The 23,994-nt window shown below is 41.2% G+C and overlaps 1 protein-coding gene across 4 annotated transcripts in view; it reads right to left on the bottom strand.

Moving 5' to 3' along the window:
- LOC111529409 (zinc finger protein 92) overlaps positions 1–19,188 on the bottom strand; it is a 30,106-nt gene extending 10,918 nt beyond the window's left edge. Inside the window, exons 1-3 of one of the 4 annotated variants that reach the window (XM_023196307.2) lie at positions 18,995–19,188; positions 2,192–2,318; positions 1,296–1,391 (exon numbers count right to left, since the gene is read on the bottom strand). In XM_023196307.2, coding sequence (XP_023052075.1) covers positions 1,296–1,391; positions 2,192–2,318; positions 18,995–19,024 — 253 coding nt within the window. In that variant the 5' untranslated portion in view covers positions 19,025–19,188. The remainder of the gene's footprint in view (positions 1–1,295; positions 1,392–2,191; positions 2,319–18,994) is intronic. The other 3 variants (XM_023196308.2, XM_023196309.2, XM_023196310.2) reach the window with 3 other exon arrangements.
- Positions 19,189–23,994: the final 4,806 nt, after the last annotated feature.

Here is a 23,994-nt window from a genome sequence, read left to right as displayed (position 1 = left end):
CAACTAATACTCAGTAAATTAGCACAATATAAAATTAACATACAAGCTATGGTTCCATATACTTAAAATAAGCTACCTGATATAGTAGAGGAAAAAACAATCTTATTTGTAATAGCATTAAAACAATACACTTTTCCATCCTGACTAACACGGTGAAACCCCATCTCTACTAAAAATACAAAAAATTAGCCGGGTGTGGCGGTTCATGCCTATAGTCCCAGTAACTTGGGAGACTGAGGCAGGAGAATGGCATGAACTCAGAAGGCAGAGCTTGCAGTGAGCTGAGATCGCACCACTGCACTGCAGCCTGGGCAACAGAGTGAGACTCCGTCTCAGAAAAATAATAATAATATTAATAATATACTTCTGGGCTAGGCATAGTGGCTCACACCTGTAATCTCAGCACTCTGGGAGGCCGAGGCAGGCAGATCACGTGATCTCGATGGTCAAGCGATCGAGACCATCCTGGCCAACGTGGAGAAACCCCATCTCTACTAAAAATATAAAAATTAGCTGGGCGTGGTGGTGCACGCCTGTAGTCCCAGCTACTTGGGAGGCTGAGGCAGGAGAATTGCTTGAACCCAGGAGGCAGAGGCTGCTGTGAGCCAAGCTCGCACCACTGCATTCTAGCCTGGCAATAGAGCGAGGCTCTATCTCAAAAAAACAAAAAGAAAAGTAGTTTAACAGAGTTTCTCAAAATTATGCAGTTATTTGTGTGTCCTCAAAAGCAACGGAAAAGCAGTCAGATTGTGCAGTCCCTTACTGCCATGAAAAGGACTTTGGCTTTCACTGTAAACTTGAAGGAAGATCACCTTAGAAAATTTAAAAGCATTAGACAGAAGATGCCCCTATGTGAGAGCAAAACAAAAGTTTGAGGCTTCCCAGAAACTTTCTTTTTTGGAAACAACTTCCCAAATTACATTTTAAAGACTAAGGCTGGGTGCAGTGGCTCACGCCTGTAAATACCAGCACTTTGGAGAGGCTGAGGCGGGCAGATCACCTGAGGTCGAGAGTTCGAGACCAGCCTGACCAATATGGAGACACCCCATCTCTACTAAAAATACAAAATTAGCCAGGCGTGGCGGTACGTGCCTGTAATCCCAGCTACTTAGGAGGCTGAGGCAGGAGAATCGCTTGAACCTGGGAGGCAGAGGTTGCAGTAAGCCGAGATCGCACCTTTGTACTCCATCCAGCCTGGACAACAAGGGCAAAACTCCGTCTCAAAAAAAGATTGGCCTTCTCCTCGACTTTTGGACCTCTCATTTGTGTCGTCTGTTGTATTAACTGTCACCTACCTGGGGTTTTGTCTACCATCTCACGTCTCTTCATATTCCAGGGCTCTTTTCTTTGCTCCAGCCAGGTGATCAGGTCTGGCTTAGAGACAGCAATACCTGTTTTATTAAAAACAAGTAACATAAATCTTGCTCACATTCTCCAATTACCAACATAGTACATGCTCAGTAAAGAAGATGTAATAGCTTAATCTAGTAAATTAATCCCCAAATACTAATTTATGACAAATATCTAAATATTTTTAAAATATTTTAAATTTGTAGATTTTTTGTTTTGTTTTGAGTCAGAGCCTCACTCTGTCCCCCAGGCTAGAGTGCAATGGCACGATCTCAGCTCACTGCAACCTCCACCTCCCGGGTTCAAGCAATTCTCCTGCCTCAGCCTCCTGAGTAGTTGGATTACAGGCGCCCACCACCACGCCTGGCTAATTTTTGTATTTTTAGTAGAGAAAAGGTTTCACCATGTTGGCCAGGCTGCTCTCAAACTCCTGACCTTAGGTAATCCACCCACCTCAGCCTCCCAAAGTGCTGGGATTACAGACATGAGCCACCATGCCTGGCCTACATTCGTAGATCTTTAATTTTACTTAATACTGTCCAGTACTACTAAATCTACTAAATGAAAAATTGGTGGTAGCAACAATATTTTATGCCAATAAATTTCTGGAATTACCACTAATTTAGAGTAAAGGATAAAGATCAGCTCAGGAATGTGGAGAGTTCAGGTCAAAATGAAACATCTTGAAGAAGTTCTTTTCTACACTGACAAATCTGTTTTCTTGAAAACTGGGATCTGAAACTCATTTATGCAAAGCATAAATTACCAAAAGACATTCTACAAAGAAGAGAAATGAAATCTTTAGAGTACGTTAGGAATTATGTATTGAAGTTATCCTCACCAAGGAAGACCAGGTTTCTGTAGTTCTCTAACATCACATCTCTATACAAATTCCGCTGTGCAGCATCCAGGCATTGCCATTCCTCCAGAGAGAATTCTATTTTCACATCCCTAAATGTCAGTGGCCCCTGAAAAACACACACACACACACACACACAAACACACATATGTTTACTAAGTGGCCATGGGCAGAATTTTTTATTTGACTTATGGTGAAACGAAAGAGTAAAGAGAACAAGTTCTGACTTACAGGAGTGACTGAAATTATCCAATAAAATAATTTTCAATACAGAAATATTTTCTAATATAACTCTGAGAAAAGGGAATGACATGAGATCCATAACACCAGTGTATATATGATACTTTAATGGATGATAAAGTATAAAATTAAGGGCATGAACACAAACATACATTTTTGTGTATATATGTTTCAGATGGAAAAGACGTGGAGTTAGAGGGACCTCTCAAATTTTAATGTGTATGATAAACTGAAGATCTTGTTATGCATATATTTTTTCAGAACATCTGGAATAAAGTCTGAATTTCTTAATTTCTAAGAAGATCACCAATAATGCCAATGATTTTTGCCCAAGATTATTCTGTCAAGCATCCAGTAAGTGGGAGGAGTGTGGGTTTTCCCAGTTTTTCTGACCTATAAACAAAGATGAGAGCCTTCATTTTCCAAAGACAGATATATGCAAAGAAAACCTAATAAAGAAGGGCAGCTGCCGGATTAACTGTAATGGTTTATGCACATCAGCTGCATAAAGATATTTAATAATCGGCTGGGCCCAGTGGCTCACACCTGTAATCCCAGCAGTTTGGGAGGCTGAGGTAGGCAGATCACCTGAGGTCAGGAGTTCAGAGACCAGCCTGGCTAACATGGTGAAACCCCGTTCCTACTAAAAATACAAAAAATTAGCCAGGCATGGTGGCACGTGCCTGTAATCCCAGCTACTCGGAAGGCTGAGGCAGAAGAATCACCTGAACCCAGGAAGCGGAGGTTGCAGTGAGCCAAGATTGCGCCATTGCACTCTAGCTTGGGGAACAAGAGTGAAACTCCGTCTCAAAAAAAAAAAAAGAAAACACTTAATAATCAAGAGGAAAATTACTAACTCTACAGTGAAAAAAATCTGTCAGAGAGCTCTTTAACCAAGTGAATCATTAATATCAACTGAACTAGGACAAATTTTTATAATGTGCTGATGAACAGAAGGACACAGCATCACTGCTTCACTGCTGAGATATTACTTCCCCAAAAAGTAAATTATAGCCTGAATTTAACCATAAAGAAACATCCATTTTATGCCAAGTTCAAGATACAGATATCTCCCATGTTCTGTAATTTTTAATAGAAATTTTAAATAGTCTTTCTTTAGCACCCTAGAGAACACATATCTCCTAATAATTTTCTTCAGAACTTTCTGGGTAGTAAATGTCATCCTGTTTCAAAAAGCATTTTCTTAATCCTGTTCTGCATAGAGCTAATGGAGAAGACAGATGAAACCTCAATATTACGTGTTCTCCTCGATTAAGGACCCCAGCTTTTCCCCAATAGGAATCTTGAGTATATTCATCCTCCGATATTAAACAGCCACAAAGGGAACATTTTTAACATTGCAGATCATAAATCCATGGTGAGAATTCTACATGGCATTTAAGAAACCATGGTGTAGAGAAGGCTCCAGTATATAGGAAAGAAATATTTGCCCGGGCGCAGTGGCTCACACCTGTAATCCCAGCACTTTTGGGAAGCCAAGGCAGGTAGATCACAAGGTCAGGTATTCAAGACCAGCCTGGCCAACATGGTGAAACCCCGTCTCTACTAAAATACAAAAATTAGCCAGATATGGTGGCATGCGCCTGTAATCCCAGCTAGTTAGGAGGCTGAGGTAGGAAAATTGCTTGAACCTGGGAGGCGGAGATTGCAGTGAGCCAAGATCACGCCACTGCACTCCAGCCAGGGTGACACAGCGAGATTCTGCCTCAAAAATAAGTAAATAAAAATTTTTCAGACACTTGACTATAATGAAAAAATTTTTTCAAGTAGTTAAAACAAACTAATTAGGGAGGAAAAACACAAGTAGAGAAGTAAAGGTTTGTAAGTACTAAACACATGGCATTCCAGGAGGCACAGTGGACACAGCTCTTACTCTGAGACATTTTTAGCTGAAAAATAGCCATTTTTTCCTCCTTCTCCTCCTGCTCTAAGATTCTTTCTCAGATGAGATTCTCTGGAGAAATTACACCTGAATCTGGAGAATATGCCTTTAAAGGTGTCGGCACCACCTGTTTACCTGCTACGATCACACCCACAGGCAAAAGGTCCAAGACCTGCAGAAAAAGCCCACCCATTTCTGTCCTTTATAACAGAAGAGATTCAAGAAAAATAAGCTGCTCTATGGAGATAAAGATGTAAGTTTCTCCTTTCCTGTCCTCAGGTGCCCTCTCCTACCAGACACCAGCAATTTTTGCTAAAGTAATGGAAATATGGGCCACTCTGCCTTGTCCCTACCAAACCCAAAGAGAACAGGCCCTTTAGTGCAAAGACAGAACTTAACATTCACGAATGTATCTTGAACCCCTCATACTTGATTCTGGCCTCAACCTTAGAGTCACATGAGGCCCTTAAAGCAATATGGATGCTTCCAGAACAACAGAACAGAATCTGTGGGGAGGGCACAAATAGAGATTTCTGCAAACTGGCTACGTAATCTTAATTAAAAGCCTGGGCTGATAAAACACTTAGCTAAGTATTATCTCTCAAGCATTGATGAGCTTATAAATCACTTGGTGATTGTGGCCCCACTCTATATAATGTGATTCTGCAGGTTTGAAAAGGGTCCATGAACGGGTATTTTAAACAAGTCCTCTATAGATGTTGATGTTGCTCCCCCTGCGCTCATTATTAGCACTAGCTAGAGAAAGCAGGCATATCACAGAGTCCCTTACACTCAGCACATTTGTCACAACATAAATACTTCTGGTACAAATAAAGACAACCAATCTTCATCCTAAAGTATATTCTTTGCTGGCTCTTTACAGAGGAAACAGAGGCCAGCAATGTCCAAAGAAACCTGCATTTGGAAAAACACATTTACACATACACCAATGCAATGTTTATTAAACAGGTACTATGTCCTCAAGAGTATGTTACAGACCACTGCTGGGAATAAAACATTACATGATTTAATCCTTGTAACACCCTGGGAGTTGTTTAATAATTGCCAGAATTTAAATAAAGGGTCCAGCATTTTTATTTCTCCTTTGTCATTTTTTTTTTTTTTAATGTACAGAATAAAAGCTACATATAGACAGACGAGAGGAATAAAGAAAAGCGTTTAATGTAGTTTGGAGGAATTTTTATTGTGTTTATATTTACTTGTTTGTGGCTTGTGGAGCAACTACTAGGTCTTCAGGAATAGAATAAGGAATAAGTTGCTAAATGGCATGTCTCTGCAGGCACTGATTTCAATACAAAATTAAGAAATTCAGGCCCTAAAACATTAGTTTATTTTTCCCATTTATCTGCTTTTAGATTTCAGGAAATTCTCAGCAACAGCTCTAGAAAGGCAGCAGAATTCATCACCCAACACTTACCTCTTTTAATCAGTTCTACGAGGCTAGACTCCAAGGTGAAGCCAGACCTCAATAAGGCCTCCAAAAAGGGTGATTCTGAACAGAATTGGGGCAGGGAGAGGACACTATGTAGAATTCTGCTCTCTATGCCACTGGGGTATTTCCTGTTTTGTTTTTCCTAAGCTTACCTACGAGAAACTTAAATCCCACAGTTTGTGTAATTTAATCTTTTTTAGCCACTGCCCTGTCAATTGTATAACATATACTAATAAGCAATTTAAACAAATCTCTTAGGGTTTTCTAGGGTAACTTGGTTAGAAGATAAGCATGTATTCTTAACAAGGTAAAAAGAAACAGAAATAATAATAACAACTCTTCTGTCCATAAACATCCATTCAAATGATGACCTCAGAAGTTACAGCAATATAAAGAAGTGGCCCAAATGAAGCCCACATTTTTTGGCATGACTCATTTCTCTTACACTGAGACAAAAGCAGAATTAACCACTCTTGTCAGCCTAACACAGTTTTACTCTGGACATCCTCAAATGTTTCAAGGATGCCTAGGTGATTGTGAGAGGGTTCTCAGTGATCCTGGGCTGATGGCCCAATGATAAGCCAGGCAGGAGAGACTCAGGCTGATTCTAAATAAAAAACAGAACTGCCCCGGTGGAGCTCCAGAACCTGGCTCACCTGTCCTGATCAGGTAGTCTTTGGGTAAGAGGAAGGACAAGAATACTCTACTCCAGTATCACATTTTTTACAGGTAGTTATAGTTGTAGTCATGGCTCTGGATACTTTGTGACCTTGATCTCTCACTCCTAAGATGCTTTGTGGACTTGATGTCTCAATCCTAAGATGCTTTGTTTACATTTATAGATTCTGCCATCAGATTCTATTTATACCTGGCACCTCTCACGTAACAGTAACAGGTCACTGAATAAGATCTGAAAAGCTCAAATAGCCACACTATAAAAGGAGGTAGCTTTAAGATGTCTATGTTGACATCTCACAATGCAGAGAATGCCTCCTGTTGGTTTTCTGTACATTCTTAATTCAAACTCTGGTACTGTCTTGTAAATCCCAGGCAGAGGCCAGATCTTATGTGTGGATTCTAGGTGGGGTCAACCTGGCTCTGCATTACTGGGTGTTACAGCAAGAAAAGTACAACCAAAGGAGAGATCCCCTCATAAAGGCTGCTCTGGTACATTCTAAATAATACGTCCTTAATTTCCTCCTTAACAGGAAAAAACTGAGGAAACATGAATATAAGTAGACAGTTCATTGGGCCGAGCTTAAAGATTGTAAACTGGGAGCAAAGATTCAAGTTGCCTGGAATCTAGCAGCAGTTACAAGTGGATTTTTAAAGGCAAAAAGAGACAGAGAGTGGGCTGATGCAAAATTGTTTGTCAGGAATTCTTATTTACTAAAAATAACCTTGATTACTGATTGACATACGTTGCTAAACTGTATAGGGTGTGGGTTATAGTGTTCAGTGTGGCATTATTAATTTATAGCTACTCATGGCAATAGCAAGCAGTTTCAAGAGATAAATACAGAGCTCAAAGGAGAGAGAGAGACATAATTGAGGTCTCATTTTGATGTCTCTTTGAGCTGTGTAATTAAAAGGATTTGCATTTCTCAGATAAAAGGCTTACTGCAAGACCCAGATTCAGAATGTGGAGCCACTGGTTTAGATCCTGGATGGGTGGAATAGCAGTGTTACCTGCACATTTGTGGGCATTTTAAAAAGAGGAGGAAGGGGAAAGTGGTGATTCTCATGCCTATATGTCTACTCAATGCATGCACGTTACTCTAATTGGGTTTCTGGGCCCCATAGTCTCTGAATCAGTTTCAGGTCTAAAGATACAAGAGTCATTGAAAGAGGTAAAATGGTTGACTGCTGTTCTGTGACGTATTTAGAAATTGGGTCTAGCCTCTCTAGATGTGACCATACAGGATTAGATACCAAAGAAGCAGAGGCACGACTCTGCCTGCATATTTTGGGAACAGCATGCATTTTGCAGCATAATCATGAGTTGACTGGAAGCCTGAGACAAAAAGGCCCATCTAGATTAAAGCTTGGTTGGTACCTTATATGTTTATATCATGTGTGGTAAGTTTAAACAGTGTCTGGAAAGTATAATTAAAAGAAAAGTTTTCTCCAGCCCCAGAGTAACTCCACAATGACAAAACAGAAAGAAAACTGTTTTATTACACAATTAAACCAGAATGTGACATGCTCCACAGTCAATCTGCTTAAGAGATTGCAAAGACAGAAAGACGGTCACAATAATTAGTCCATAAGTAGAATTTACGGTCCCAGGTAATGCATAGTTCATCCTAAATTCACCTGGCAACTGGGGAGGCCATTAGTGTAAGCTAATTGGCTATATTCAATGACAAAATAAACTTTTCACATCTCCATGACAGGAGGTAGTTTTGCAATTTGAAGCCAGGTGCACTCTCACTCTCCTACAGAAATGGTTGCATATAGTGCTCTCTTTTTGGCTATTTGCGTTTTAAAGCAATAGCTCTCTACTCTGAGCACTGGGCTGCAGCACTCCAGCTCACTGTCTCCTGGTGGCTGGTATCTTCTCTTGATTCCTACCATCTTCCACTGATACACCCACAGCACACAGCTCACAGCTGGCTGATTACATCTTATGTAAACCCCTTTTGCCACAGCAGCACTCCAGAACCACATCAGAGAGTGAAGCCTGGGCTGCAGGAGAGCCTGCAGGCCTCCTAGGTAGGAATGTACCTTCACAATAATGGGAACAAGAGCACTGTTTCAGCCTCAGTTTCTACTTATAGTGCTAGATTTCCAGCATGAGTCAGGATAGAGCGAGCTCTAAGAGTTCTCACTGTGACAGCCCAACTCATTCACAGACTTCTGACACAGACACACAAAGCATTCAAGAGAAAAACAGCTCTCAGTCTGAGAAAGAGTACATTGAGAGAAAAAACGAAGTTAAAAGCATCTTAAGGCTGGGTGTGGTGGCTCACATCTGTAATCCCAACACTTTGGGAGGCCAAAGTGGGTGGATCATGAGGTCAAGAGATCGAGACTATCCTGGCCAACATGGTGAAACCACATTCCTACTAGAAACACAAAAATTAGCTGTGTGTGGTGGCATGTGCCTGTAGTCCCAGCTACTCGGGAGGCTGAGGCAGGAGAACCACCTGAACCCAGGAGGCAGAGGTTGCAGTAAGCCGAGATAGTGCCACTGCACTTCCAGCCTGGTGACAGAGCAAGATTCCATCTCAAAACAAACAAACGAAAAAAAAATCTTAAGAAAGAACTCAGATAAGAGATTGATCAAGTCAGTCAGAAAATATTCCCCTAAAACACATTTCTCTATAAACAGTCAAAGTGCACAGCTACCCTCAGCATGAGAAACATGAGCGTTATGAAGAAAGAGGGCATATTCTCAGCAGAATTTTATAAGGTTTCTTTTCCATCTCTGCTGCTCTCTCATCTCCTAGCCATTGGATGGGAGTCCTATACTGAAATACATCTGACAGTTTCCACCAGAACTTTTTGATAAAGAATTGGAATCTTTTATTCTTTCTGAATCCACTAAATAAAAAGTAGGGTAACAGGGTTTCTACTGATATGTTTAGTAGAATGTTTACAGTTTTTATAGTTTTATGATTTTAAAAACAAACAATAAGAAGAGATTTTAAGGAACTTCAGAGCAGTATATATTCTGTCTAAACTCAATGAATGTTTTAAAGTTATAAAACAGGCATTACTAAGCTGTATTTTTGCATTGAAGGAGATATGACTATAAAGTAGGGAGAATTATTTTTGTGGATAGACCCATTCTCTTTATCTAATAGTCATAATTTAGTCAGTGAAGAGACAACATCTGGGGTAACAACTATGGAGGAGACGCTCAGCTTTGTGAGTTTTGTGCCAGGCATTTTTGCTGAAAATGGAGATGGCAGCAAGTGTGAATCTGGGGGAATACTGAAGTCTTAAGAGTAGGTGGAGAAAGAAGGGTCAGACTCCTACCAGAATAGTTCCTGTGGAGACAGGCAGATGAGAGCTCAGGGTATGAAAGTGGGCCTGAATAAGGGTCCTGCTAGAGAACCTGCAGATGGAAGCTGAGCAGTTACCAACGCTAATGTGCCAAGTATACCAAGCACAGCATGTGTTCTGTATAGGAGCACTATTTTAAACAATGTTCTCCTATCATCTACCAAAATAATTGTGGTAAAAGTATAGTAGTTTATTTTTTTTCTTTTATGTCAGCGATATTTTAAAATATTGATCTGTTTATCTTATATTTTTGTGGATAAATGTGGTATTTGCCTCATGATTGTGAGCCACTGAGAGTGCACTGAACCTATTCACACGTCTTTAAGATGCTTTGCTATGTTAAAATTTTAGGAGAGAAAAATGCAAGTGAATAACAATTTAATAGGCATTTATTTATTTTGGAGTTGAATTCTGTAATTTGAAAAAGTTCAGTAATGCAAAATGATCTGTAAGAAAAAAAAAAAAGAATTGGAATCTGATTTAGTTCATATAGTAAAATATATCTGAGCTTGCAACATGGCTAACTAAAGAGCTACTATGTTTTTTGGGTGGCCACATCACCTTTATTTGTCCTATAACAGCAGCACTCCAATTTACTGAAATGGAAAACACTAAAACCATGCTCATCTGTAATTATCCCTATGGGAGAAATTAATAAGTCTGTCATGCTAGTACCTACTGTAACAATTTGGTAGTGGATTTTCTTTGGATATCAGATGTAAATAAGTATAAATATTTTAATGTACTAGTCATAAGGTATGTAGAATTTTTAAAAATTGTCTGTAAACATAATTCAATTAAAACTTTATATTTTAAAAGTATAGATAACAGGCTGGATGTGGTCGCTCACGCCTGTAATTTCAGCACTTTGGGAGGCCGAGGCAGGTAGGTCACCTAAGGTCAGAAGTTCAAGACTAGCCTGGCCAACATGGCAAAACCCCATTTCTACTAAAAATATAAAAATTAGCCAGGCATGGTGGTGGGTGCCTGTAATCCCAGCTACTAAGGAGGCTGAGGCAGGAGAATCACTTGAACCCAGGAGGCAGAGGTTGCAGTGAGCCGAGAGCTTACCACAGTACTCCAGCCTGCGTGACACTCCATCTCAAAAGAAAAAAAAAAGTATAAACAACAATATTAACAAGGGATTCATTTCAAGTAAATACTGTGGCCTTATATTCATACTATGTAGAAAATACTGTTTAATTTACATGAATGCATTTATCTACAAACATTATGCATAACTACGCTAATTGTTCTGAAGTAATAAATAGAAAGCAAAATACAACTACAGACTCCACTATTCATACACTGAACCGTGCTTTTGCAGTGTAAGTACTTTAGCCCGAAGATATTAGATAATTACCTTGGAAAATCAGTTTTTTGTCAAAATTACTCACTATCTTTTAGTCTTTATCATTCTGCATTGCTGAATTTAATGCCATCTTTGTGCTCGACTTTTCTGTAATCTTAAAATGAACTTAAACCTAAACAAGTCTGTGTCTATTTTTTTATTTTTTTTTGAGACAGAGTCTCGCTCTGTCACCCAGGCTGGAGTGCAGTGGCAGAATCTCAGCTCACAGCAACCTCCGCCTCCCGGGTTCAAGCGATTCTTCTGCCTCAGCCTCCTGAGTAGTCGAGATTACAGGCATGTGCCACCTCACCCGGCTAATTTTTATATTTTTAGTAGAGATAGGGTTTCACCATGTTGGTCAGGCTGGTCTCGAACTCCTGACCCCTTGATCCTCCCACCTCGGCCTCCCAAAGTGCTGGGATTACAGGCATGAGCCACTGTGCCTGGCCCTGTGTCTACTTTAAAACACTAAAAGTGAAAAAAATAAACATTTGCCAAAGCAAAAACAAAGCAATGAATTCGAGATCCTAGATAAAGACAATTTTGATTCAAAAAGAATAACAAAAAGCTTATTTGGCTGTTAATATAATTTACATATATTTCAAAAAAAAAGTACATTTAAATGCTTTTAAGAAAAGAGATGAGCAAAATCTTTTATTTTCAGGTAGAAGAATTAAGCCTCTTCTTTCTAATTTATATTTTCTCCTACAACAGCCAGGTCTCTGGACATTTTCTTAATCTCTTCAACATCTGATTTTCAGTAGACACTGGCTTTAGGAATCTAAGGAGTAGTCTTGGGCATACTGTATGCACTTGAAAGAATGTTTATAGGGGAAAACAGCGGAAGAGAGAAAGGTGTTATAAAAATTCATGAGTGCAGATGAATAAAGCAAGTTCTTAGAGACCTAAGAAGAGACTTAAGACTCTGACACAGTAATACTGGGAGACTACAACACCTCACAGACACATGGTGAAACCCCATCTCTACTAAAACTACAAAAAATTAGCCAGGCATGGCAGCACACACCTGTAATCCTAGCTACCTGGGAGGCTGAGGCAGGAAAGTCACTTGAACCTGGGAGGCAGAGGCTGCAGTGAGCCGAGATCATGCCACTGCATTCCAGCCTGGGCAACAAAAGTGAAACTCCATCTCAAAAAAATAGAAAGGAAAAAATATCATTAAAATTGCCAAACTGCCCAAAGAAATTTACAAATCGAATGCTCTATCAAACTACCAACAACATTCTTGAGAACTGAAAAAAATTGTTTTTAATTTATACAGAACCAAAAAAGAGGCCAAATAGCAAAGGCAACCCTAAGCAAAAAGAACAAAGCTGGAGGCATAACATTACCAGACTTCAAACTATACTATAGGGCTACAGTAACCACAGCAACACGATACCAGCACAACAGGCTCAGAGACCAATGCAACAGAATAGAGAGCCCAGAAACAATATGGCACACCTACAATCATCTTATTTTTGACAACGCTGACAAGAGAAATGTAAGGGAGATTCCCTATTTAATAAATGGTGTCGTAATAACTAGCTAGACTATGTAAAAGATTAAAACTCGACTCCCTGCTTACACTATATCCAAAAATAAACACAAGATAAATTAAGGACTTAAATGTAAAACTTAAAATGATAAAATACCCTGGAAGATAACCTAGGAAATACAATTCTAGACATAGAAACGGCCAATGATATTATGAAGAAGATACCAAAAGCAATCGCCACAAAACCAAAAATCGATAAATGGGACCAAATTAAACTAAAGAGCATCTTCACAGAAAACAAAAACAAAAACCACAAGACACTATCAACAGAGTAAACAGACAACCTAGAGAATAAAGAAAAATATGTGCAAACTATGCTTCTGACAAAGATCTAATATCCAGAATCCATAAGGAACTTAAGCAAGTTTACAAGAAAAAAAAAAAAAAAAACCTTATTAAAAAGTAGGCACAGGACATAAACACATGCTTTTCAAGAGAAAACAGGTGGGTGCGGTGCCTCACGCCTGTAATCCTAGCACTTTGGGAGGCTGAGGCGGGCAGATCACAAGGTTAGGAGTTCGAGACCAGCCTGGCCAATATGGTGAAACCCCGTCTCTACCAAAAAAAATACAAAAATTAGTCGAGCATGGTGGGGCGTGCCTGTAATCCCAGCTACTTGGGAGGCTGAGGGAGGAGAACTGCTTGAACCCAGGAGGTAGAGGTTGCAGTGAGCCGAGATCGTGCCACTGCACTCGAGCCTGGGTGACAGAGCGAGACTCTATCTCAAAATAAAAGAAAACAAGAAAGCATACATGTGGCTAACAAGCATATTTAAAAATTGCTCATCACTAATCATTAGAGAAATGCAAACAAACAAAAAAAAAAACAAAATACCACAATGAGATACCATCTCACACCAGTAAGAATGGCAATTACTAAAAAAGTCAAAAAATAATAGATGTGCTGGCAAAGCTGCAGGGTAAAGAGAATGCTTATACTCTGCTGGTGGGAATGTAAATTAGTTCAACCATTGTGAAAAGCAGTGTGACAATTCCTTACAAACCTAAAAACAGAATTACCATTTGACCCATCTCCTATTTAGGTATATACCCAAAGAATATAAATTATTCTATCATAAAGACCCATGCACATGCATGTTCACTGAAGCACTATTCATAGTACCAAAGACATGGAATTAACCTAAATACCCTCAATGGTAGGCTAAAGAAAATACATTATAGTTGGGCATAGTGGTTCACGCCTGTAATCCAGCACTTTGGCAGGGTGAGGCAGGTGGATTGCGTGAGCTCAGGAGTTGGAGACCAGCCTGGGAAACATGGCAAAACCCCATCTCTACAAAAAATACAAAAAGAAAAATTAGCCAGGAGTGGTGGTGCATGCTGTAGTCCCAGCTACTTGGGGGGCGTAGGTAGGAGATTTGCTTGAGCCCAAGAGATTGAGATTGAGGCTGCAGTGAGCCAAGATCACGCCACTGCACTCCAGCCTGGGCGACAGAGTGAGACCCTGTCTTCAGAAATAAATAAAATAAAGATTTCATAAAAACAAAATATGGTACATAAAAATAATGGAATATTGTATGGCCATAAAACAAGAACAAGATCATTTTCTTTGCAGCAACATGGATGGAGCTGGAGACCATTATCCTCAGTAAACTAATGCAGAAACAGAAAACCAAATGCATGCTATCATTTATAAGTAAGAGCTAAATAATAACACATGGAGACAATAAGAGGAACAACAGACAACACTGAGGCCTAGTTGAGGGTAGAGGGTGGGAGGACAAAGAGGATCAGGAAAAAAATACCCATCTGGTTCTACGCTTAGTACCTCAGAGACAAAATAATCTACACCAAACACCCACAACACAATTTTGCCTATAGAACAATCCCACACGTGTACCCCCGAACCAAAAATAAAAGTTTAAAGAGAAAAGATCCATGGATGGGGGAGAATGCAATGTAGGTGGAAGGACTGGTTTGTGCTACAGATAGTGGCCAGGTGGGGCTGTCCTCTGATTTATTTGTGTCCATGCAGGCAGATGAGATTATGAACAGGTGGTGCAGAATGCAGAACCCTAGGTTGGGGGAGAAAGCAGGTTGCTGCTGCAGATTCAGTGTCTGGAGATGGGGATATGCCAGGACACTGTAGACAATTTTGTGGGCAAGAAACAGGTTCAAAAATGCTGCGGTGAAATTCCTGAGGGTGGCGCCTAGTCCTGGGAGGAGTGTGTGCACATCAATGTCTAGTGAGTATGTTTGTGAGTGGGTGGGAATCATGCGGTGGCAGCTGTGGGGAAAGGATGTCTGTTTTCAGAGCTTCCTTCCTCTAAGTTTTCAGTCCTCTCTCACCATAGCAGGAAACCTGGAATTCTAGGACAATGGGCAGTGTGACAACCTGTGTACGGGAGAGCAGAGCCTCCCATTCCCAAACACCCAGAGTTTCATTCCAGGTCAGGCCTCTGTGATATCTTTCTTCTGTCCTCAAATCTACAGATTGGTGAACACAAAGCAATTATCCAACACCAACTCATTTTCTAACATTTGAATTCTGACACTATCCAGAGTTAGCACAGACCCTGATTCAGGGCTCAGTTCCACAACATTGTCCTCACTGCAGATGTCAGTCACAAACCTCATGGGTCCATCTATTCTTCTTAGCTACTGCTTAAAAACTGAGGACTCCCATAACCTCCCTCCAGTTCAATAATTTGATAGAGCTGCTCACAGAACTCAGCAAAACACTGTAGTTATGTTGACCAGTTTATTATAAATGATACAACGTGGGAAAAGTCAAATGGAAAAAATGTATAGGACAGAAAAAAGATGTAGGGAAAAATGAAGCACATAGATAATCATGGTAAATAGCTGTGATTAATAAAATTGTCCATCCTTTGTGTTCTCCAGGAACAGTTCATGGAAAGAACCACCCTTAAACTTACCATTATGACTTAGATGGTACACTCTTTTCTTACATACCACATAGCCAGATAAAGACTGCACATTTTTTTTTTCTCATTAAAAAAATCAGCTGAATTTGGCTTCAGTGGTCAAAAGAAAAATACTTTTTTTTTTGTGAGACAGAGTCTTGCTCTGTCACCCAAGCTGGAGTGCAGTGGCGCCATCTCGGCTCACTGCAAGCTCCACCTCCCAGGTTCACACCATTCTCATGCCTCAGCCTCCTGAGTAGCTGGGACCGCAGGTGCCTGCCACCACACCTGGCTAATTTTTTGTATTTTTAGTAGAGATGGGGTTTCACCATGTTAGCCAGGATGGTCTCGATCTGCTGACCTCGTGACCCACCCGCCTCAGCCTCCCAAAGTGCTGGGATTACAGGCGTGAGCCACCACGCCCAGCCAAATATACTTCTTAATCAAACTTTACTTATCTCCTTCCCACCAACTCCTGCACTTTGAGCTACCTTCAGTCTGAGCCAACATACAACCCCACTTTATGTCCCTCCTAAGAACATACTGACTTCAGGGTAAAACATTCTCTCATCTAAAATCTAATTTTTTTTTTTTTTTTTTTTGAGAGAGTCTTGCTCTGTCACCCAGGCTGGAGTGCAGTGACGCTCAGTTCCCTGAAACCTACATTTCCCGGGTTCAAGGGATTCTCCTGCCTCAGCCTCCTAAGTAACTGGGATTATAGTCGCCCACCACCACACCCAGCTGAGTTTTGTCTTCCAAAGTGCTAGGATTACGGGTGTGAACCACCATGCCAGGCCTAAAGTTTGATTCCCTCTATTTGCAGTTCCCCGCCCACCTTCTTTCTAATCTTGTTTGCTCTTCCTTATGAAAGAAAGCCCTTGTCTGCCTAAACTTTGCAGTCCTGAAAGATCTTATAGTTAGTACTTCCTCCTGCTGCAATACTCCTTTGGAATCCAAATGTTTTTACACAATTCTAACTTTGTTTTATTTCAGAAAGTAACTGCCAGGCTGGGCACGCATGCCTGTAATCCCAACACTTTGGGAGGCCGAGGTGGGTGGATCAGGAGGTCAAGAGATGGACACCATCTTGACCAACATGGTGAAATCCCGTCTCTACTAAAAATACAAAAATTAGCTGGGTATGGTGGTACCTGCCTGCTACTCAGGAGGCTGATGCCGGAGAATCACTTGAACCCGGGATGCAGAGGCTGCAGTGAGTCTAAATTGCATCATTGCACTCCAGCCTGGCGACAGAGCAAGACTCCATCTCAAAAATAAAAAGGAAAAAAAAAAAAGAGTAACTGCCTCAAAATAAACTGCCTCTAGAAACTGCCTCAAAACAATGACAGCTTTATCTTCAGTAAGACCCTCCCAGTCCCCTTCCATCTTAATGTTAAGTGCATCTGCCTGTGGGTCCCCAGCTTTCCAGGGCTCTGTAGCTTCTCTCAGTATAAAGGCTTCTTCCATGGCTGGGGTGAGCAGGCTGGGACATCTGCAGGGGAGGCTCCCCAAAAAGAACCTAACTGGGCCTTTAATAACCTCCTTTTGCAGGCTCAGTAACAGCCATAGCTTGGAGTCACTGGGCTGAAGCTTTAATTTCCATGTTAGAGTCACTCTCTTGGTTTTTGAAACTAAGTGTCTGAAAAATCTAGCAAAATTACTCAAACACAGTATAAATATGAGTGAAGGAAATTTTAAGGTGCTTACATTTCACACCTCAATAAGAAAAGCAAAAGTATCTATTACCTTCAGACAACAGATTTATTATTTTATTTCCATTAAAAATCATGTAGTCATATGGGAACACTTTTAGTAGGTACCAAGTTTAATCTCATAAAATTTAGCGTGCAACTCAGAAATCAAGATTACATGGTATAGAACGGACATATTCACTGTAACAAATTTACTCTGCAAAGTGAACCTATGTAACTGACCAATTATCTACCACATTTTCTTGTGGAAATGTATTCATTTTCTACAGTCAAAATGGAAGAGAGATTATCCCTATTCTTTTCCTTGGTAGCATTCTAAAAGCTAAGCCTTAGAATTGTGTTTGTAATTAGCTAGCCATAAAAAACACAAGTGAGCTAGGCGTGGTGGCTCACACCTGTAATCCCAGCACTTTGGGAAGCCAAAGTGGGCAGATCACGAGGTCAGGAGTTCAAGACCAACCTGACCAACATGGTGAAACCCTGTCTCTACCAAAAATACAAAAATCACCCGGGCATGGTGGCATGCACCTGTAATCTCAGCTACTCAGGAGGCTGAGGCAGCAGAATCGCTTGAACCCGCGAGGCAGAGGTCGCAGTGAGCCGAGATCACACCACTGCACTCCAGCCTGGGTGACAGAGTGACAGTCTGTCTCAAAGAACAACAACAACAAGTGAGAAAACTCCTAAATTCATTCTGGGAAAAAAGAAAAAGGTAAAAGAATTTTTAACAAATGGAATATGTCATTAGATAATAATTTTTTTCCTGAAACTCACCTCTTTTATGCCCTTTGTAAATATGTCTTACCTTTCAAGCCCTAATAAAATGAAAGTCAAAATAAGTAAAAAAAATCTTTTCAAGATGGCAAACCCAGGAAGTGGCAGTGCTGATCAGAAAACAGATTTGTCAGCAGGCGTGGTGTCTCACGCCTATAATCCTAGCACTTTGGGAGGCCAAGGCAGGTGGACTGCCTGAGCTCAGGAGTTCGAGACCAGCCTGGGCAACACAGTGAAACCCAGTCTCTACTAAAATACAAAAAACTAGCCGGGCGTGGTTGTGCGTGCCTGTAATTCCAGCTACTTGGGAGGCTGAGGCAGGAGAATCACTTGAATCCGGAAGGCAGAGGTTGCAGTGAGCTGAGCCCACGCCACTGCACTCCAGCCTGGGCAACAGAAGGAGACTCAGTAACCACCCTCTCAGAAGACGCTCTAAATTTCCTGAACCGCTCTTTGATTAAATTCTTTAATAAAAATACCTTCACTCCCATAAATTTTTAATAGGAAAAAAGAGGACCTGGGAACCGCACAGACCAAAGCTCTTCCCATTCATAAACCCCGCACCCCAAGTCAGGATTCTCCTCTGACGATTCTCCCGTGGTCCCTGCACACTCGGCGAGAGATGCGGTTCTGCGGATGCAGAGCTGCCCACAGAGGGCTCCAGGCCAAAGCACAGTCACTGCGCAGGGAGGAGACAGGACGCCCGGAGTCCCGGCTGTCAGCCCAGCCGCCATCTTAAGGCTGAAGGAGACAGAGGGCCGAGCTGCGCCAAAGAGAACTCGGGCCGCTGATTTCCGAGCAGACTGCGGGGAGGCCCGAAGCCCGCCACAGCCACTTCCAACCGGTTCCAACCAGACCCTCCCCCTCTCTCGGGATGTCGGACCCAGCAGGCTCACCATTTCTAGACTTCCAGGGGATCCTGGCATCTTAGTTGTGAAGCTCCAAGTTCTTGCTGGTAACAGGGTCACATCGGTGACCCTGGACGCAGAGGAGACAGAGCAGTGAAGAGGAGACGCGGAGCGCCGGCTGCAGCAAGAGACAAAGGCCCCGCCAAATCCCGGAAGCTGTGCTGTCCGCTCCAGCTGCGTGCCTGATTGGACGGTTCCCAGCCCAGCGTTCCTGATTGGGTAACGTTTAAGGCCCCGCCCCTTCAGGCCCTGAGTGACAGGAGATGTGATCAGCTGCTGGGCTGAAGGAAGAGTGACAGCCTAAGCTGCAGCCTTTTCAGACAGGGCTTCCTCCCTGAGCCGAGTCAGGCCCACCCTAGAGGATATTTGCATTTAACCTTGTGAATAAGGCCATATGCATTTATAAATAATATATTATATGGGTATTCACAAATGCAAAGAATATAATACCAATTATTCAAAATTTTCAGATTTTATGACCTTCCTGGCTTCTGGTTTTCTTGTTTTGTTTTTGTTTTTTGTTTTTTGAGACGGAGTCTAGCTCTGTCGCCAGGCTGGAGTGCAGTGGCGCGATCTCAGCTCACTGCAACCTCTGCCTCCTGGGTTCAAGCGATTCTCCTGCCTCAGCCTCCCAAGGAGCTGAGACTACAGGCACGCACCACCACACCCAGCTAATTTTTGTATTTTTAGTAGAAACGGGGTTTCACCATGTTGGCCAGGATGGTCTTGATCTCTTGGCCTCGTGATCCACCCACCTTGGCCTCCCAAAGTGCTGGGATTATAAGCGTGAGCCACAGCGCCCAGCCGGCTTCTGGTTTTTTAAGCAGGCAGCCTGAAATTTTAAAAAGAAGGCAATCCTCTGAAATAAAATGTGGGTGACACATGAATTCCACATTTTTTAGGAGCCAAACTTTAAAAAGAAATAAGAAACAGGTGGAATTGATTGTAACAATTTAACCCAATATATCTAAAACCTTATCATTTTAATATGTGCGTGATATGTAACTATTAATAAAGTATATATATTTATTTGGAACTGAATCTTTGAAATTAACTCTGTATTTTACCTTTCTAGCACACTGCAGCTCAGACCAGCCACATTCCAGGCAGCCAGTAGCCACACATGGCCAATAGCTGCCACATTGAAGTGCAGCCCTGACATCAGGAGGGTGAAGGGCCTGAACATCCCTTTTCTGCCAGAAGTGAAGGGACAGCCTCTCTTTACCAACATCCTTCTTCAGTTTTGAGGATGGAACAGATAGTCACCACAGAAAAAGCAGAGGGCAGCAGGAATAAAATAACCACAGGTACACCACTGCTGGCCACCTGTTGCCCACCTTTCTTCCAGAGATCAGACAGTAAACAAAAGATGATGGGGCCACAGGAGATTAAAACTCTATGTCTTCAGATCTCTCCACAGTCATCACTTCCAGTGTTTAGATATAGAGAAAATAGATTAAAGGTAAACTTATCTTGCTATTTGGCCTGGCCTTAGTGGCCAGGGTGTGTTTATCTGTTTTCTCCTGTGGTGTGGGGATTATGTGAGTACAAGTACCAATCACATACAAACATGCCTACATATTTTTCTGCATTACTCAATATTGGTCTTAAAAAATATCCAACTTTAAAGCAGAAAACAAAAAAAAAAATCAGTACTTTTAGGGTGCTAACTGTTGGAAGGTAACTATAACAACCAGTAATCAACCTGCCATTAAATCCTGGCATCCTAACTCCACTGGGTGCACGTATTAGTTAGGTATTACAGCATAACAAACCAACCAAGACTTTTTTTTTTTTTTTTTTTAAATACGAAGTTTCGCTCTTGTTGCCTAGGCTAGAGTGCAATGGCGCAATCTCAGCTCATGGCAACCTCCGCCTCCTGGGTTAAAGCGATTCTCCTGCCTCAGCCTCCCAAGTAGCTGAGATTACAGGTATGTGCCACCACGCTCGGCTATTTTTACATTTTTAGTAGAGTCAGGGTTTCTCCTTGTAGGTCAGGCTGGTCTCAAACTCCCAACCTCAGGTGATCCACCCACCCCAGCCTCCCAAAGTGCTGGGATTACAGGCATGAGCCACCATGCCCAGCCCAGCCAAGGCTTCTTAGCTCACAATTGAAATGGTCAGTCATTTAAACTGGGCTCAGTGGAGCAATTCTTCTGATCTCAGCTGAGCTCCTTCAGACGTGTTATCAGCTGCTTGTTAACTAGGCAGCTGTGCTTCTGGATGTGAGCTTCTGCTTCTGGAGCTGTCAACAGGGACACCTTGCTTCTCCTCCCCATGGTATGTTATCCTCCAGCTGCCCAGCAGGGGCTTTTTGTCATGGAGATGGCAGCACTGTGAAAGAGAAACAGGAGCATTCAAGACTGCTAGTCCCCAAACTAGCACACTGTCATGTTCACATATTTTTACTGCCTTGAGCAAATAAGGCCAGCCAGATCTGGGTTTCAGAAAACAGATTCTGGATCTCAATGGAACAGCTGTAAAAGTCCCTGGCAATGGGCATGGATATAGAAGGGATAAAAAATTGCTACCATTTTTGCAATCAGTATCATTCTGCCTTATTTTTTGCATATGTGGTTTATAGAACTCTTGCACATCAAGAAACTTGTCCAAAGACCCACAGCTACTAAGTGGCTGGGCTGAGATTCAGGATCATCTCTGTCTGACCCCAAAGCCCATGCACCTCCATAAATAATAATACTAAAGTAACTGCCTTAGATGCTTGAAATCCTGGCGAGTGACACTTCTAGAATAGATGCCAGATTCCTTTCAAATTTGTGACCATATAGTACTGTTTAATTATTGGTCATACTCCTCTCAAGAACTGCAGATGCACTCAGTGGCTCATATCTGTAATTTTAGCACTTTGGGAGGCTGAGGTGGGAGAATCACTTGAGCTCAGGAGTTCAAGTGCAGCATGGGCAACATAGTAAGATCCTGTCTTCATGAAAAAAGCTAAAAAATTAGCTGGGCATAATGGCATAATGGTGCATGCCTGTAGTCCCAGTCACTCGGGGAGCTGAGGGAGGAGGATTGTTTGAGCACGGAAGATCAAGGCTGCAGTGAGCCATAATTGGTTACACCACTGCACTCTAGTCTGGGTGATACAGTGAGACCCTATCTCGAAATTAAAAAAAAAAAGAAAGAAATTGCAGAAGCATTTTGAAAGAATGCAGAATAATTCAGGAAAATCATTGAGGGATGAGTTTACAAAATCAAAGGCCAACACATTAGTTTTTTATTGTAAAAAATTTGAAAACTTAAAAACAACCAACTTTAAAACCAATCAGAGTTTAACTGAGCAAAAAATAATTTGCAAATCAGGCAGCCTGTGGATCCAGAAGTAGGCTCAGAGAGACTCCAGCACAGCCACCTGGTGGAAAAAGATTTATGGACAGAAAAAGCAAAATGACACAGAGAAAATGAAACTGAGGTACTGAAACAGCCAGATGGATTACAGCTTGGGATTTGCCTTATTTGAACATTGTTTGAACAGTTAACTTTTTTATTGGCAAAAACAGAGTGGTTAGTACAAGAATGTGTTACAGTCTACTTATATATCTAGTTAGGTTTCAGTTTACTATCTTGAAAAACACCTATTGACCAAACTTATAAAGGAAAGGGGGCAGGTTTAGGCTATAATTAAGTTAACAATTTCTCCCTTTTGGTTACCTTCTCAATTTTCAGATGTAGACCAAAACTTTAGACATTGATATCAATCTATCACCATTAAAAATGTACTTATTTAGTTTCAAATCCCACTGTGAAGTAAGAGAACTGTGGGTTTTGTAAAGTGGAAATAAGGGCTTCAGGTTATTATATTTTTTAAAGGCTTACAGTAAGAGGACCTCCGTGTGTGGAAATCTACTGTTTACACAAGAAAAACAAAACCTGGCCTATAGATCTTAAGGATCTACCTCTTTCCTTAAATTTTCAGTTTATGTGACATTTAGCATGAGGGACTCCATTTTGGTTTGGTTTGGTCTGTTTGGGCCTAGTGCACACGCTCAGTCAGGAATAGTGGCCTCTGATAATTTTGTTTTAAAAATTCTTTCCATTTGGTTAAGTTCTCCTGTAGGTCAGATTGTGACCAAAACTCAGGGCCTTAGTGCCACTTAGTTTCCATTGTTTTGGGTTTTTGTCCTTATCTGTTATGTTATAGGTTATGGTGTCCTCATGGTCACATATGCTTTGAGTTTTTGTTATTCCAGTTAATGAGAAACCATTTGACATTCTAGAGATGACTGCATGCAAACATTTATAACTTTTGAGAAAATACAGTGCGGTAGGGAGACTACTATTTTGACATCAGGAGGGTAATACCAAGAGATTGAAGTATGCTTTTTAGCCAGGGTCCCCATGAACAAACCAACTAAAATTAAATAAATCAAATAATTAGCTATATAAACATCTATTCATTTCAACCAAGCATCCTGTTCATTAATCTCCTGTAACTGAATCTCTGTAATATCCAATGTATTTCTCTAGTGCAAATACAAATATTAGCAACTGCACAGATACTTCTTTGTTTATCCAGTAAGCAATCCAGAGAAATTCATTATTTAGCACAACTTTAACAAGAAAGTTTAAAGTCTATCGTGTAAGCAACCATAGCCTTTATGGTAGACTCTGCTATAGAACCAATTATGGGCGATAAATTTCTGTCCATCGCCTCATTTACTCTAAACCATGGGGAAAAAAGACCTAAAAATTATGCCCATTCAGAGGAGTAATGGCTTCCTGGCAATGCTCCCTAACCAATTCTGAACAAGCTCTCTTTAACTTATGAAGTAGGTTAACAGCAGTGGACCAATATTCTGTTTCTGGTATTATGAGGCAACCAATGTCCCATTAAAATTTCTCACCTGCAATGACCCTTCATCTTTTACCTATCAAGGCCTAAGTTTGTTCTTATATAAGGTTTGGTGCAAAATTCTCTACATATAAAAGTATAACCCATGAGTGCACACAAGAGACCCCTTTTTTAT

The sequence above is a fragment of the Piliocolobus tephrosceles genome, chromosome 8 (genome assembly GCF_002776525.5).
Source record: "Piliocolobus tephrosceles isolate RC106 chromosome 8, ASM277652v3, whole genome shotgun sequence".
Lineage (NCBI taxonomy): Eukaryota > Metazoa > Chordata > Mammalia > Primates > Cercopithecidae > Piliocolobus > Piliocolobus tephrosceles.
This window is presented reverse-complemented; position numbering and strand designations above follow the sequence as displayed.